This window comes from Piliocolobus tephrosceles, chromosome X (assembly GCF_002776525.5).
Source record: "Piliocolobus tephrosceles isolate RC106 chromosome X, ASM277652v3, whole genome shotgun sequence".
In the NCBI taxonomy this organism is placed as follows: Eukaryota; Metazoa; Chordata; class Mammalia; order Primates; family Cercopithecidae; genus Piliocolobus; species Piliocolobus tephrosceles.
In genome coordinates this window covers 59,490,297-59,508,774 of record NC_045455.1, presented here as the reverse complement: position 1 = coordinate 59,508,774, position 18,478 = coordinate 59,490,297, and the positions used below count along the sequence as shown (strand labels likewise).

General features: G+C 32.1%; 1 protein-coding gene across 3 annotated transcripts in view; it reads left to right on the top strand.

Annotated features, from left to right (window-relative positions):
• Positions 1-18,478, top strand: part of PCDH17 (protocadherin 17) — a 95,634-nt gene that overhangs the window by 18,857 nt on the left and 58,299 nt on the right. For 2 of the 3 annotated variants that reach the window (XM_026447091.1, XM_023226111.3), the window contains exons 2-3: positions 16,065-16,123; positions 16,258-16,430. In XM_026447091.1, coding sequence (XP_026302876.1) covers positions 16,065-16,123; positions 16,258-16,430 — 232 coding nt within the window. Of the gene's footprint in view, positions 1-16,064; positions 16,124-16,257; positions 16,435-18,478 lie in introns of all 3 variants that reach the window. The other variant, XM_023226112.2, reaches the window with a different exon arrangement.

Here is an 18,478-nt window from a genome sequence, read left to right as displayed (position 1 = left end):
TGTTGTTTATATTTATACAAATGTGTCTAACACACCAATAAGAAGGTGACATAGCTTTTTTGGTTATGTTACAAAACAAAACAAAACATAGAATTAAGTAACTTGTAAAAAAAAGAGTTCTTTAAGCCCAGATGAGATGTAAACATTTGAGATTTCTGGACCCTTGATTGTGTGTGTGTGTGTATGTGTGTGTATGTGTATGTGTGTGTGTATGTGTGTATGTGTGTGTGTGTATGTGTGTGTGTGTATGTGTGTGTGTGTGTATGTGTGTGTATGTGTGTGTGTGTATGTGTGTGTGTATGTGTGTGTGTGTGTGTATGTGTGTGTGTGTGTGTGCAATGACAGATATTCCAGAGATGGAGCTACTCTACTGAGACAATGTGCCTGTAGGCCTGTGTAGTTGAGATTCAGGCACTGCTGGTCTAGTGCCTTTTGGATTTCAACTAGTCTATCATTGAACTGGAATCTGTAGTGACCCTCCAGGGATGAATTGCTTACATTTGACTGCAGGGCCAGTTCCTCCTCTCCTGTTTGATTTTTAGCAAGTCAATAGTTTCCCTACAAAAAGACTCCTGGGAAAAACAACAACTGTTACAAACTCCTGATGTTCAGATATCCATGTTTTTATATTAAAATAATTTCAAATTGTTTTCAAAAATGTTATGTGTCTTTGAGTTTAATTTTCACTCTTCTCAAAATTATGACTATATTTTTCCCAATTTTAAGAAAAATTCTTATTTATTGCAAACATTGTACTAAAATAAATATCTAAAACAGTGTCTAGTGTATTGTAAGAAGTCATTACATAATTGTGGACTGAAAATAGAGAAGTTGAATTTTAGAGTTAAATTGCCTATAATTTACTACTTAGAGAGAACTATTGTTAATTTTTTATTGAGTAAATCTCCAATTCTTCCTTTCCAATTCTAAAATTCAAAAGACTCAGGCCTGAACTGATTTAACGTTACTTATAGTCTTTATTTATTCTACCTAATATGAATATCAACATTTTTCACTGCAGAGGTATCGGTATGTTTAATATTGAGGTGTTCCACTAGTCCCTACTGGAATGGATAATACATGACATATACATCAAAATATCATCTAAAATATGAAAGAGGATGGGCCTACAAAATGAAAAAAAGGATTGTGAACCTGTATCTCTTTCTACTTCTTCATGCCTGTGCACATGCACACAAACAGACAACTATATATTTTATAAAAAGCTGTATATACTAAACACAGCATCATAAACTACATTTTCCTTAAAATTATGTAATATTTGAAGAAAAATTATATGCTATTTCATTTTTTCATGTCGATAATGTAGTTTCACATTATCTTAATAATGGAATTCTAGGCCAGTCAATGGATATATTAAAATTCAGTTACTCTCTGATAGATAGGTTGTTTACTTGAGAATTTTTTTTTTCAAGACCGAGTCTCACTTTCTAACCCCGGCAGGAGTGCAGTGGCACGATCTCGGCTCATTGCAATCCTTTCACGTCAGCCTCCCAAGTAGCTGTGACTACAGGCATGTGCCACCAGGCTTGCCTAACTTCTGTATTTTTTTTTAGAGCTGGGGTCCTGCCAGATTGCCCAGGCTGGTCTCAAACTCCAGGGCTCAAGTGAACCAACCGCCTCAGTCTCTCAAAGTTCTGGGATTACAGATGTGAGCCACAATGCCTGGGATTCTATTTTTAAAATTCCTGACTTACAAAAATGTATATTAGCTATGCAGTCCAGGGGAAGTTGCTTAATCTTTTTAAATTTTGTTTATTTTGCTTCTACTTTCTTATAAGGCATAATATTTACTATCTATAGGGCCATTTTAAGAATTAAAGATAAAATGTAATTATTTGTATAAAGAATATGATAAATACTAAATACATATTAACATATATTATTATTGTTTTTAAAAGCAAATTACATAAAACATTCTGATGCAGTTAAACTTTAGGGTACTGACATGCAGACATGTTATCTATAAAAACAATATTTCACTTGGCCTAAATATAAGCAGTTGCATAAAAATAGATTTTTTTTCAAGAACACTTATGATTATAAAAAGGTAATTTTCCTGAAATATTAATTAATTTTATTACAAATTTCATTTTGCACCCTCTTAACCAGGCTTGGTCACTTTTGGTTAATTTTTGTTACATGATTTTTAAAGTGACAAACTTTTGGCAGACGATTTTCCAAAATCTGTTTCTAGATATTTTAAACTTCTTAAAATAACAAAGTAAACTCTAAAGTAGAAAAACGTTAAGTCTTCTGTATAAATTGTGATTTATTTTTTATGGAGGGAGGCCTCGTAGGAAGGAAAGCTCATACCAGGGAGAAAATGAAGAGAAGGTGCTGCAAAAGAACTGTTGTAGGATAGTGAATATTAGAAATTTGGATGCATACAATTGCTTCTGATTCCATTTATACTTCTTTTCTTACAAGAAAATTGAAATACTGAGATTTCATTCATGTATTTACAGCCAGCTAGGAATACAGAACTAATGTTATCTGATTCAAAGTTTAGGGTTCTTGCTCTTACACCACTTGGGATCTCATGACTGGCATGCATTTATCATATTGAGGTATCTACAGAGTTTGAGAAACTTATGTAGTATAAATAACTGTTGCTATAAAGTACTGCAACTTGGTTCCTAGATTGCAGGTCACTTTGGAGGAGAATTCTTTAAGGCTTCTGCATATTAAACATTAAAAATTATGCTGTGACCTATATATAAGACATTGCCACAGGGTCTTTCAAATAGGTACCTGGCAGTAGTTTCAAGAGGTTCTCTAGCTTTGTCCTGTGTAGTCAAAGTATTCACAAATTTTGGATACTATAGAGCAGCCCAGGATTCTCATAGATTTAATCTCAGATTTAATGTTAAATGTATTTAATTTTATTAAATTTATTTAGTTAAATCAATTCTCAGATTTAATCATAGAACTGATTTTGATTATTATTTTATTCTAGTCAAAATACTCCAGTAGATCTCATTGCTTTTATTTGTGTTTAATCTCATTCAGACCTGAATAGTTAGGAAGAAAGCCATTCCAGGGGTTATGACCTCGTATTAGAAACTGTGGGGAGTGTAAATTAGAATGAGAATAATAAGTCTGTAAAATAGATGTGACAATGATAAATAGAATAGAATAGAAAGCACAATACACGCAAAAGCTAGATGAATCATATAGTACTTGAAAGAATACAAAATCTGAGTCAAAAGAAACTTGTTCATATTACTTACTCATATTGAAACCTCTGCTGGCCTTTCATAAATACCACAGGACTTAGTTTCCCCATCCACAAAAGAGAAATTAATTATAATGGACCTATAGAGGTGAAGTTAAAAGGAAAGAGATTTGAAGGTGTTGTAATATAGTGATGAGATCATCCTATAAAATAGGTGAGGAAGTATACGATACAAAAGAATAAGTTCTGGGTATAAGGGTGAGTTATTTGAAGTAACCAAGAGCTGAAGAGTAATGTTGCTGGAAAGAACCAGTATTTACTCTTATCCTAAGTACACTCTAGAGGAATTTGTAATGTGCTTCAGGAAGCTTCATGGATTGAAGTGCATTTTGTTTTCAGGTGTTCCCGTGGTGGTACTGTTTCTGCAGTTTTAAGTAGTTTGGAATTGAATATAAACATGCTGCAAATCACCTAACACTGAAATCCACTTAAAAGAAATATGGACAGTTTTTCAATCAGGTGCTTTCCACATGTACATCCTGTAAGGGAGGTCTGCGTCCTATAGAGAAAGAAAACGATTTGTGTTTTTTCTAAACTATGACCTAATTAAGCATAGTGCATGCATAAAAATTCATCTTTAATATTTTATCTACAGGAATGTGCAGAGTAAAAATTTTAATTATATGGTTAAGAACCTAGACCTAGATTTTCTAAGTAAGGAGTAAACAACTTTTTCTGTTAAGGGCCAGATAGTAAATATTTAGAAGTTTGTGGTTCATGAAAGTCTCTGTCACAAATACTTTACTCTGCCATTGAAGAAGGAAGGCAGCCATAGAAAACATGCAAATGAATGGGACATGGCTGAGTTCCAATAAAACTTTATTTTCAAAAACAGATGATGGCCCATGAGACAACATTGTTGTAAAGCATGACTGTTATCAATATTTCTTAAGTTTTTTTTCATTTATGTGTGTGTGCCTATAAAAATTGCACCATGTCGATTATAAAAAGATTCTAACAAAATCAAAATGATTGTTACTTTAAAACTAGATATAGAAGAATGCAGACATATTGTCTCATGAACTGATTGTCATTAAGTAAGATTGCTTGTTTCACTAGAGGAGAAAATTCTTGAAATTAAAATCTTTAAGCAAAGAACAAATTGGAGATGCTTGAATTCGATATTATGTGACAGTCTGATAAAGAGTACAGAGATTTCACTTCATTTTGTGCTAATGGTTAATTAAAAGTATGTTAACACTAGTAAAGACACTTTATTTTAACTTGAGGTATAAATGCCTACCTAAAGTAGACTATTTCCATTGTGTCGTACATTTTAAATGTGGTATATATTCTTAAATTTCAGAGAGAAAATGATAAATATCATGGAAATCTAATACTCATTAATTCGATTAATGATTATTTTTCTCTTCAAATTTGGGAATATCTTTTCCTATGTAATGGTCATGTCAGAGGTTGTCTTTCATTATGTTTTTGGATGCAATTGATAAATTATCTTTGAAGCCTATGTAGAAGGTTGGTGATTTCAAAGTTTACCCGAACTATTTATTAATTATTATAAAATATATTGGTTGATTAGCTACTGGACTGACTTGTTGTTTATACTTACAAAAAAAGTAAATTTTTTATGCCTATCAAGAGTTAAAAGAAAAACAATAGGCATTGTGTCAGTCCATTTCATCTTGAACTTCTTTTGTTTTATTTTGTTTTTTCTATTAGGAGTTAAAATGCACCTACAAAGGTGATAGCTTGAAAGAATGATGCAAAACAAAGAGAAAGCTAAATTTGTTGATAATTTTTATTTCATTTGTCAAAGGTAATATTATCTAAATAATAATTGATTTATCTTCTAATTGATGATTTAATATTTTGAGGTGTGAGAAAGGTGAATTTTGTTTACCAAAATTATTGTATTCATAAAGTTTCCTATTTTAGTGTATTGTGAAAAAATAAATTGATGGAAATATGTAACAGACTTGTAGTCTGTTATATGTTTGGATCAACTTTTAAATTAGTTATTTTTTTTGGTCTGGGAATTTTACATAATGATTGAATAAGTGTAACATATTAAATTTATTTTGCATTTAAAAAGGTAGGTATTTTTGGTGCCTAGTTTGACAATTTATATGAATATAATGATGGTAAGTAGTCATATGATTAAACCTACTGCATGCATTAGAATATTTGATAATAAATGGCCATGATTGCCTTTTAATGCTATCGATCAAAGAAAAATATAGTTATCAGAGTTATATATAAAGTTCAGCACATTAAAACAATAACATGAAGGTATAGAAATGTAGAAGCACAGATTCTTTCAAAGAACCATCTTGGTATTAAGGGTGATAGCAGTTCTAGTTTCATTTATTATGTAACAGTAATAGTAAAAAAATATTTTCAAGGAAAGTTACATTAATTTCTCATCAATTTATTTCCAAAAATATTGGAATGGTTTATTATTTTTCTCCATTATCTCAGAGAGGCAGTACAGCAACCGACTGGTGCTGGCAGGCTCTGGCAAGTGTCGTTGTTCTATAATAAATTGGGTATATGATGGACAAATCTATGAAAGTCACTTAGCTGCAGTTTCTTTGTTTGAAAAAAGAATGCAAACAATGCCACCACTTTATCTCCTAAGGCAATTGAGAAGAATGAATAATAAACATCACTACAGTAATACTGTTTTCTAGATCCTAATACAAGACACTGTACTCCAAATCTCCCAGTGCAGAATTTAACTAGTGACATTATAAACATGCATTTAGACTCAGTGCATTATAATTTCCAAGCATGCCCATAGTAGTTAAATAAATTAGACTAAAAACCAGCTTGATCATAAAAATTTAATTTGTAAAAATTTATTTTTGCTTGTTAGCAGGTTTCTTAAATTTAATTACATCTAACTTTAAGAAAATTTATCTACCAAAAGACTCAGAATTCTTAGCGATAATAAGTAATATCACCAATTTATCTTCCTTTCTTTATTCTCTTCCTTTGTCTTTACACGTCGAGAATATTAGAAGAAGCTATTCAGAAATGTAATGAATTTTCACTGGCCACATATAACTTTTGAATTCTTAGTCCTGGAGACCCAACTGCAGAGAATCCAGTTTTAGATATTTCTTTCAGTGGGGAAAATCTTCAGTATTCTTAATAGAGATGGAAAAAGAACACGGGAGGAAGAAAGCAGAGGAATGTCTCCAGAGATAAGTCTGGCGGAGAGATAGCAAAAAACAGAAAAGAAAAGAACTTCAAATTTACTCCTACACTGCCACTGGAATAAAAAGGGAAGACTAAGTTTTGAATAGGGCTGAGATGAAGAGCCTGACAACACTGAAGAGAATGGGTGATTTGAGGATGTTAGAGTTAGCAGTCTTTAAGTATGTTTTAATTTCTGCCCTCATGGCACATCCAGCATTTAGTGGCATCTCAATTGGCCCTGAGATTCACAATGCAGCAAATATATAAAGGGAATGTATGGTAGTCTCTATTTTATGTGCTTTCATAGATAACAAATAGGGCTCATCTTACTTTTGATAATCTCAGTTTTCTTTGTTCTTGTCAAAGATAACTTTTTTCAAGATTCATAAATTACATAATTAAATGCTGGCACATCAGTTATTATTAAAGTTATCAATGTCATTTCAAAGAGTTAGCGTTTGCAAGAGATCTTAATATATACCCAGATTACTTTAAGAAAAAAGTCTAAATCATCCTCATTGAGCAGCAGACTTAAAATTCTTGCTTACAGGATGTGGCTGTTCCTGTCCTCTCATTTTTAATTTAAAGGAATGCTGGGTTTTGCTCAATATTGTAAGAATACCCTATGCTTTTATTATGCCTTTAGTAGCAAAACACAAATGTCAACCACACTATACTTGTATAAAATGTATTATTTTGAAAACCACTGATAAATACAGTTATTGCCATACTTCATGCACTTTAAAAATTCCACAGCCATAGGTGCTGTCAGATAACGTTATAAGTGGTGGCTTAAAATGCTGTTGCCTACTTCAGCAATGTAGAAAGAACCACACCATATATTCTGTAGAAGGCAAAGCTATCAGAAGCAATGTCGGTATGAAAAGGCTTACAGTGAATTATTCACCTCTTAACACTCCCTTGTGTTCAGTCTACTGCAAACAGAATGTTTGTTATCAATGTGAAAAGCAGTGGCTTTGAATTAAGGCAAAAACTTGTTTTGTTTGGTTGTCAATGCAATGGTATCAAAGTAGACAAACAAACTCTGTCCCTAATTCAAAGGGATTTTTCAAAATTTTACGTCTCTGTATCCCTGGATTAGGAAAACACTGAAAATATAAATTTTACTGAATTTATAATTATACAATTTAACATCATATCTAGAACCATTTATTTTTAGACAAAATGTTGTTCTGTTCACTACACATCCAACCCCAAATTAGATGTTAAGAGATGAGTTGCTCTCTTAATGACTTCAAAAAGTCAAAGACCCACTTACATTTACTCTAGATTAATACACCTAGAATTTAAAATGTCTTCATGTTTATATTTCATACAGTGGAAGATCACGTTTTTTTTTTTTTGTCTTTATAGTATATTTAAAATGTATAAAAATAATGTTAACACAAACATATAAAGCTTATACAGATAATGCAAAAAAAAATTTAAGTATTATCTATTTAGATTATTGAGGCAAATGTTTCTATAACTTGCTGAACAAATGCTACATCTTTTCTTCCTTAGTCTCTATCTGCTGCCAGTCCGATCCAATGTATTTTTACTTTAAAATACTACAGCTTTTATTTTTAGACGTTTCGTATGAATCTTTTTTATATCTTCTATTTCTCTCTTCAGGATCAAAATTAACGTGAGGCAAGGGAGGTAGTTAAGGCACAAGATTTAAGGAGATACTCTCCATGTCCTGCTTTTATATTCCTGAACATATTTTTAATATTTCTGATAGATTTTTAAGGTCCTATTAGTTAATCCCATCATCTCTCATCCCTGGGTCTGTTTTTATTGATTTTTCTCCCAGGTCTAGGTTCTATTTTCCTGGTTAATTGCAAGCCCTGTAATTCCTGATTGAATCTCAGATATTGTAAATTTTACATTGTTGATGCTGGATTTGGTACTGCCTATGTTCTGAGCTAAATGTACATCTGTGAAATGAATGCATCCACTGGGCTGAGTAGTAGACTCTGACTTAAAGGTCTCCAGTTTGGTAAAGAAATAGGGAAACCGAAGAGGACTTCAAGAATGTTAGCAGGGGTTTTTTGTTTGTTTGTTTTGTTTTGTTTTGAGACGGATTCTTGCTCTGTCACCCAGGCTGGAGTGCAATGGTGCAATCTCTGCTCACCTCAACCTCCGACCCCTGGGTGCAAGTGATTCTCCTGCCTCAGCCTCCATCTCTACTGAAAGTACAAAAGAATGCTAGCAGTTTATAATCCATTGCCTCCTATTTCCCCGCGCCAATCATTCTGGAAGTGTCGGAGTTCTATAGTGTGTCAGAATTGTTCTCTTCACACGAAATTTCCTGAGTATCTCATGACTTTATCTGTAATGGGTGTATACACACACACACACACACCCATATATGATTATTAGAGTATGTAAATTAATCTCAGATTGAATTCTAGCAGCATTTACTTAAACGGTATATTTGATAGTGAAAAACTGACCATAGAATAGTTCCCTACTGCTCACATTATTCTTCTCTTCCTTTTGCAGGGATACATTTGAAGACTAGTATTCTGATATTTTTCTTAAAAATTCACTAGAAATTAGACTCAAAATGATGAGGTCTTTATTTTTCTCATCCCACAGGTGTCTAACTTTATAGAAATCCAAGCATTGTATTAAAATTTACCATATACTCATCCAGTTACCATTATTTCATATCATTACAGTGCTGCACAATTTGAAAATTAAAAACTTATAATGAGAATTGTATTATAAACTTGAAATTTGCATACATTGTCTCATATAAACTTAAAATCCCATATTTTGGATACTCATCTTAATTTTGCTGTCAAAATTGTAAAATTATTTTGACAATATTTTACATACATTTAGGTACATTTCAGAGGCTAATCATTTTGTATTACATATCTTTTGAGTTTTTACAAAGTATGGTACTAACTTACTTCTAAAGGTAGAAACAGTTTTATGAGCCATTTTGAAAATTAAAAGAATTTATCAGTTTTGAAGACAGAGCCCAGTCCTCCATGATCTAGCCATGTTTCTTTTCTGTGTTCAAAAGAGAAGCTACTACTTTGCAACAAGTTCAGTTTGAAGTTTTTATATAAAGTATTTATTTTATGGCTGGATAAATCAGAGATGCACACAAGAAAAAAAGTTCTTTGGAGGAAATAAAATTTGAAGGCTGGGTTCAGTGGCTTATGCCTGTAATGTTAGCACTTTGGAAGGCTGAGTCGGGTGGATCCTTTGAGCTGATGAGTTCAAGTTCGAGACCAGGGCAACTTGGCAAAACCCTGTCTCTACTAAAAATAAAAATAAAAATAAAAATAAAAAACAAGCTGGCATGTTGGCGCACCCCTATAGTTCCAGTGACTTGTGTGGCTGAGGCAGGAAGATCGTTTGAACCTGGAAGGTCCAGGCTGCAGTGAGCCACGATCACGCCACTGCACTCCAGCCTGATGACAAAGTGAGACCCTGTCTCAAAAAATAAAATTAAATAAAATTTGAGCTATAGATCTGTTGCTTGGATTTGCTGGTGTGATTAAGTAGATATTTATATCCAAATTCATTTGTATTCTGTCCAAATAAATATTAAATTTTTACATAGGTTTTACAAATTGACTCAGTATCATTTTAAAAGACAAGTTCAGTAACACTCATTGTTGAGAATATTCAAAAAAATAACTTGTATTATAATTATTTTCTGAGACTGAAGAATCTTCAGCATATATGTGATGCAGAAAGCACATTAGGTATATTTTGGTGTTACCGTTTGCTTTTAAAATTAGTTACAGTAATGTGAACTTTTTTTGAGGTGTATAGTTCTATGAATGTTCATACATGTGTAGTTTCATGAAATAAGCAAGATACTGAACAGTTCAATCACTTTAAAAGCTTGCTTATACTCTCTCTCTATCATACCTTCCCTCACCCCTAGCAACCAATGATTTGTTCTGTGGCATAATAGCTTTGGTTTTTTTTTTTTTTTAATGACTAGTCTTATAAATTGAATGATACAGTCGGCAATTTTTAAAGATTGACTTTTTTCACTCAACATAAAGATTTTGAGATTCATTTGGGTTGTTCCAACAGTAGTCCATTTTTTCATTGCTAAATGGTATTTTATTATGCATATGTATGAATATGTATGATGGTCTGTCTGTTCACCTTTTGAAAGATACCCAGGCTGATTCCAGTTTGGGGCAAACATACAGAATTTTGTGTGAACATAGTTTTCATTTTTTGGGGTATGTCCCTAGAAGTAGGATTGCTGGGTCGTATGATAGATTTATGTTTGACATAAGAAATGGCCAGGTTGTTTTCCAGGGTAGCTGTACCACTTTGCATTTTCATCCAAATGTATGAGAATTCTAGTTGTTCCACATCTTCATCAGCATTAGTATTGTTAAGTTTTAAAATTTCATGTAATCTAATAAATATATAGTGTCATTTTATTATAATTGTGATTTTTTCATTTTCCTAATTGCAAATTATAATAAATATCTCTTCATGTGCTTTTGTGCCATCAATATATTCCATATGATTTAGTGTTAAGCCTTTCAAGTGTTTTCTTTTTCTTAGTTAGTTTAGTTTTGACAGTTCTTTATACAGTCTGCATACAACTTTACAGATGTTCTCTCAAGGGTTGTAGCTTATTTTTAAATTCTCTTAACATTGTCTCTGCAAAACCAACATTTCTAATTTCATAAAGTCCAACTTTTTCTTCTGTGGGTCATGCTTTGATATTGTCTAACAACTGTGCAGTGCCCTGTCACAAAGATTTTCTGCTAAGTTTTCTACTAAATATTTTTAGTTTTACTACTTGCATTTAGGTCTATGTTCCATGCTTGAAGGAGAGAAAGAGAGAGAAAGAAAAAAAGAGAGAGAGAGAGAGAAAGTGTGTGTGTGTGTGTCTAATGTGTAAGGTATAGATCAAGGTTTATTTCTACTGAAATATATATTGAATTGTCTTTTCAGCTTTGTCAACAATCAACTCTTCATATTTGTGTGGGTCTACTTCTGGACAGTTTTCTGTTCCATTGTTGTGTGTATTCATTCGTTTGGCAATGCTGCAGTCTTCATTAGTGTGGCTTTGATAGTAAGTCTTTTTGTTGTTGTTGTTTTGGAGGTAGAGTCTCACTCTGTTGCTCCATCTGGAGTGCAGTGGTGAGATCTCAGTTCTTGCAATCTCTGCCTCCTGGATCCAAGCGATTCTCGTAACTCTGCCACCCAAGTAGCTGGGATTACAGTCATGTGCCTTGAAACCCAGCTAATTTTTGTATTTTTCTTTAGTAGACAAGGGGTTTTTCACCATGTTGACCAGGCTGGTCTCGAACTCCTGACCTCAAGTGATCCACCCACCTTGACCTCCCAAAGTACTAGGATTGCTGGCATGAGCCACCATGCTGAGCCCAACAGTAAATCTTAAAAGGAAGTAGTGTAATTTCCTCAGAAATTGATTTATCTTTTAAAAAATTGTTTTGGCTATTATAGTTCATCTCCTATTACATATTAATTGAAGAATCATCTTGTTTAAGTACATAGAAAATTTTGCTGAGAATTTGCATGAAATTATGTTACATGCATACACTATTTGGGGATTCAAATTGCCTTCCAATCCATAAACATATATCTCTCCATTTATTTAGGTCCTTTAAATTTATTTCATTTTTTAATAATGTTTAGCATACAGATCCTATACATTTTAAAAAATATTTGTTAAATAATTAATTGATAGGAGCTATTATAAGTGTATTGCTTTTACTCCTCTAAGATGAACTTAAGGACATGCCATATCAAAATAACCTACTTCCACAAATAGAGAGCTTTCCTAGTTTCAAGCAGCATGACTCAGTTTCACTACATACTTTCTTTTGACCTTTTTCAGACAAGTTTTTTTTAAAATTACAATAATTTTTTTCAGAATTTGGATCAGATAGCAAGTTGTGGAAGATTGCATATCCTTAGGAATAGTTTGTTACTGAATACTGCTGATAAAAATGTTGATTTTTAATATCATTTATAAATGTACCACAGTTTGCTGATTGCTAGTAAAGAAAAAAGACAAATAATCAAAGAATTCGTATTCTGCAAACTTTATCCACCTTAAGTGTTTGCTTGCTTGCTCACTTGTTTATTTTCTTGTTTAATTTCTGCACAAAGGAAAGGAAAGAATATCTAAATTTTTATTATCTTTAACACAAAAAAAAGAAAATAAAAAAATAAGAGGGTACATTCAGTATGTTACTTCACATCGGTTTTGTTATGAGCAAATAATCACTTTTTTTTAAGAAGATAACTTTTGTCTCATTTATTATTGATCTTTGTAGATTTTTAAATAGATCAACATAAAGTTTTTAAAATATCTACTTAAAAACATTTATGTAACTAACCACCAATTGTAGGTACATGTGATTTTTTAATGATAAACACATTATCATGTTTATATGTTTATCATGTAAAAGTCACTGTGTTCAAGTTGAGTTTGAAGAGAAAAAAATAGTGATTAGCTTGCATGACAGATAAGGTTTTCAAGCATTGTAGATATTCATATAATTACTTTACTTACTGAGCCCTAAATGTACAAATGTCTGACCTCAAATTCTACCCCCTTCCAAGACTTAAAATTTATGAATTATAAATGGAAAAGGTAAAACTCAATTTTTAGAGCATAGTGTTGTAAAATGTCTGAATGCTCTTACATGTCTAATTAAATGATGCTGTCACACACATGTTTTTTCTATATTTTTCATTTTTATATGTAAATACCGTTATTTGATATTCAGATTATTTTAAATGAATTTTCAGACACCCTTGGAGTCTAGATAATGAAAATGTAGTGAGTTAGTTTTATGTTTGTTAAAGTCCAAATGGCTATTACATTATGATAATAATACATGCACACACAATCTCTCATGTTCCTATCTACTTTAATCGTTGAGTTCAGATATTATTAGTAAACTTCTGATACTTTACTAGTGATTGAGTTGCAAACTTTTAAAACTGTACTTTGTGAAATTCTATAATTAGAAACCAACTTCTTTTTTCTACATTTCTTTTCACTCCTCTCACCCTGCTTCCTCCTGCATGTATCTTTTCGTTTCTCTCTCCCACTTTCTTTCTCTGTACTTTTCTCTTGCTGTTCCTCAGATTTCTGTTTGTTTGTTTATTTTTGTTTTTGAGATAGGTTGCCCAGGCTAGAGTGCAGTGATGCTGTCACAGTTCACTGTAGCCTCGACATCCTGGGCTCAAGTGATTCTCCATCTCAGCCTCCTGAACAGCTGGGACTACATGTGGGCACCACCACACCTGGCTAATTTTTTTCTTATTTTTATCGCAATGGGGTCTCAATACATTGACAGGGCTGGTCTTGAACTCCTGAGCTTAAGTGATCCTCCTGCCTCCACCTCCCAAAGTACTGTGATTACGGGTGTGAGACACCTCACCTGGCCTTTCTTTGACTTTCCTTTCTATTTTCTTTTGTTCTCTCCCAAACACCCTTCTTTTCTCCCTTCCTCTTGTTTTTTTATCTTCATCAGACCAATATTTGGCAGCAGTACCATTGCCTAGAGTTCATCAAATACTCATGCATGAATACATGTGTGTGTACATATAATTTTAATAGCTCTTCATTCAATTGAAATATGATTTCATTTCTTAGTTTAAGTTTCTTATTTAATTACAAATGTTTAGAACTTTAATAATATGCAAACATGTCTAGATACTGTTCCTATCACGACAAGAGAAAATAAAGTTTCCCCAGACTATTTCCTTGTGTCTAAACGAATAGGGATCCACATGCTATGAGGCTCCACTTAATTAAAACCATTAAAATCACAAGACTACTTATAATAGTGCTTATAACTAGAGTTTCTGATTTCACATTACATTTTGTTGTCTCTTTAATAACCTGGATTTTGTTGTCTTGAAGTGTTCTAAAACACTAATATTTAGCTTTCAACTGACAGCAATAGTGGATTAGATACATGTGTTCGATCAATTCAAAGAATGAACCAGTTTTTATTAAGTTAAAATGTGAAGTGACTAATACAGTTTAAAAATTTTTCAAACTATTTTTGCAAACATTTTTGCCACCAATGTTGACTACTGCTATTAACTTTGCTAGAGAAACAAGTTATCCTTAAAAACTGATATTTTGTCATTATGGAAACAAGAAGTAAGGTGCTTTACTGAATCTAGAAATTAATACAATACATTAATGGAAAGTGTCTGCTACCAACTGCTCATAAAAGATGGTTAGGAGTGAATCCACCCTTTTTACTTCATCTTTGCATGTACTTTGAGATGCCGGTGAGTGAAGTCTTCCAGTACTTCACATCATCTTTGCATGTACTTTGATAAAGGTCATTTGGACAAACCAAACAAGGTTATACATTAAGAAATTTGGGAGGTGGGGGTTCTGTCCCCAAACTTGACAATGAAACTCACATAATACTTTAAACTATCGTTCTTTAATGATATCAATACTTTATACTACTTATCAACACTTTAAACTATCATTCCTAACATGTCTTTTTCTTTTTTCAGTAATTGATCACAAAGCCAAATACTTTATATTATTATATGTGAAGAATGAAAAAAAAGAGTATCTTATTTTAAATTAGCCTTATTCATAAGGAAAGCACATATTGCACTACATTAAGTCTTACCTTGGGCCCTCTGCTTCATTATTTGTATGATCCCTGTGTCACTGATACTTGTGTGCTGGATGATCTTGTAGGAACCCATAGCTGCTTCAGAGTATAATATGAGGTGATGCAGAAAACAGGAGAAGCTTTGTCACTGAGTCAGCTGCAAGGAGAAGTAATGTGTATGAATGTACAGTATAGGGAAATCTATGAAAGATCCAGTCTCTTTCTCCCAAAAGACTCTGTTCCATGATACAAGGAGAATTCAGTTCTTTTTGGCAGACCTCCATGTCAGTTTGGAAGCAGTAAAAACAACCGCAAAAGCAAGCCTGGTTTCTCAATGTCTTTACATTTTAAGTAACAATTTTTTCTCTCTTATTTTTGTTTTGTTTTGTTTTTGGTAACTAGGAAGTAAAATAGAAATCCATTTTCACTGGATTATTTGAATATAATTTCCATAGTTGGGTTGTAGCTGAGAATGAATTATAGCTATGAGTTCAACCATATGTGATATGCTTGTATCCATTACTGGCAAAATTTGAAGGAAAGGCCCTGCATCTCTTAATTGAGGAGTGAATGACTTTAAATGATATTACATCAAGAAAGGCATAGAATCCCAGCAGATGATGTAATTATGTTTAAAAATGAGTATTACTAAATAATTCACACTTTTAATATGGAGAAATTAGGTCATTTTCCCACTCCTCCCACAAATATTCTATCTTAATATCTAAGTAATGAAACAACACAGTGTTATCCATCCTGGTACTGAAAGAGAATGCCAGTTATGACAGGCTCATTGTTTACTTTAACAGGTAATTTGTGGACCGGAATCATTTAATTGTTCTGAGTACATAATTACATGTCAGCAATTTCCAATTTAATTAAAATGTACAAATCTGAAGATTAAGGGAATTTTTGAATTATTAATCATTTTTCCACTAGGAAATCTTGTTGCTCTGCAGGAGATTTGTCCAGTGTACAACTATACGTATTTTTTTCCTTCTCTTTCACAGACAGACAATTTTCCCGCAGAGCCCAATTACATGGGCAGCAGGCAGCAGTTTGTTCAAAGGTAAGGCCTATTAAATAACTTTTCTCAGCTTCCCCATTTGCATTCGTGTCAAAATTGCTTTGCAAGAGACTACACTTCAGATTCAAACTAGTAGAGACAACACTTTCTCTTCTTTTTCTTTATATGTATTTCAGTAGCTCCACGTTTAAGGACCCAGAAAGAGCCAGCCTGAGAGACAGTGGGCACGGGGACAGTGATCAGGCTGACAGTGACCAAGACACTAACAAAGGCTCCTGCTGTGACATGTCTGTTAGGGAGGCACTCAAGATGAAAACTACTTCAACTAAAAGCCAACCACTTGAACAAGGTGAGTGAAGTCTTCCAATGCCTACAAAGTGTAAAGCTTAAGCAGTCATTATAAACCTGTTAGATCTAGAGTTGCAGTTTATCACAGTGGAATGGACCATTGATAATATAGCAAAGAAACAGCAAAACTTGAGGTTGCCCCAGACGAACAGCAACCATTGAATAACACAGTCAAAAATGAAAAAGGAGGGCCCTGAGTATCATTCATTAATCCTAAAATAAGAACTTGACCAAAGTCACTTGATTGTTCTTATTTCATAGACATTTCCAACCCTTTCCTATTTGGAATTATACTGACAGGGAAAATATGGTATTTATTAGCTAGATATGTATATTTATGAATTTACAGTATAAAAAATAGTAAATTCAACACTTTTTAGGTAAAATGAAATCACTGGAATTTTATAGCTCTTAGCAGTGTTTGTTGATTTATTTTTTGTTTGGATTTTAGCTTCAAAATAGTTTTTCAAGAGTCATAGGTAAACCAGAGTTTTGCCTTTCTTTTAATTTATATCTAAGACTTTATGGATATGAAATGGATAATAAAACAATGTGTCTTAATAAATGCATATATTTTTGTAAAATTTTATCTCTAATTTATTGGTCTCATACCACTTTTTATTAATTTTAATGTTTTTGTTGTTTTAAATACAATAAAATGTTTGCTAATGATTCATCCAAAGTAAATTAAGCTACTCTTACGTGTAAGACTAAAAACTGTGAATAGATTTTTTTATGTCCTACTGTGAAAATGAAAAGAACTGTAGTATAAATCAGATTTTACAATTACAAGTGCACTAGACTAGTTGATATATTAATAGTCTTCATAATATTAGTAGTATTTAAATATATTTACACTTATTATTTCAGTTGTTTTGAATGAGAAACTACCTTTAAAATATGTGAACCTCACCTCTAAGTCATTTATTGATTAATTATTTATAGAAAGTAAATTTTTGCCTGTAGGGCAGCCTGTTCTATCATATATACCTCAACAGATACAGTGTTAAGTTTTCTAGTTATATTAAAATGTTAATGCAAATATTAATATACCCATATATATGTATATACATATATGTTTATATATACTTATTTATATATATATTTAAAACAAAATATATATTCAGTTTAAGTATATATGAATATTTTTGGACTAAATATAATTATGCTGAATTTATTTTAAGGTTGACCTCAGAAAAAGCTGTTTTCAAAGTAATAATTGCTAGACTGATTACTTTTTTCATGATCTTTTACCATAGCAACTTTCTGTGTTAATAGTGCAATATTGTTTTAAAAATATTTTTAATAAAAGCAATGCGAATCCTTATTTATTATTCCCATTTTCGGAAAATTTGTACGTTTACTCGACGTGACTTAAATGGTCATGATGGGTTATAGCTCTGTGGTTTTATAAAATATATGAACACTTGAGATACATTTTCAATAATGGGTTGTTGAAACTTGATATGTAAATACACAGCATGAAATAGACCCATCTATGTGCAAGACACATAAAATGATTGACAGATAATTGATTGGCTACTTATGAAAATTCCTAAAGTAAGTAAATAGTTTATTGTATCTTTATGAGAAACTCTGTTAACTTTTTTAAAAAATGAGCAAACCAACAAAAAAAAGCAACAACAAAAAACTGCTGTTCACATTAACTGTTTAATTCCTTGCCAACCGCTAACTTAGAAATGTATTTGATAGGAGTGAATTTTGTGTATATTCTCTCACTGAGAAAGGAAGTGGTCTTGTTTATTATGTATGAAAATGCAATTTATACTAAAAAGCTCTTTTTTCAATTTTGATATTGAAAATTGAAGTCTAGGGAAGGTGGCTATTATTCTTAAAAGAATGCCAAAGATGGCATAAATTTCAATTAATATTGCACAGGAAATAATTGCTAGTCTAAGAGTAAGAATGCGTATTAGAAATATCTCCTGTAAAGTAAGAAACTTCCATACATTCCTATTAGTAAATACAGGAAAATTATTATGAATCTAGAAGATACACTTAAATAATCTATTTGAATTATGTGTAAAA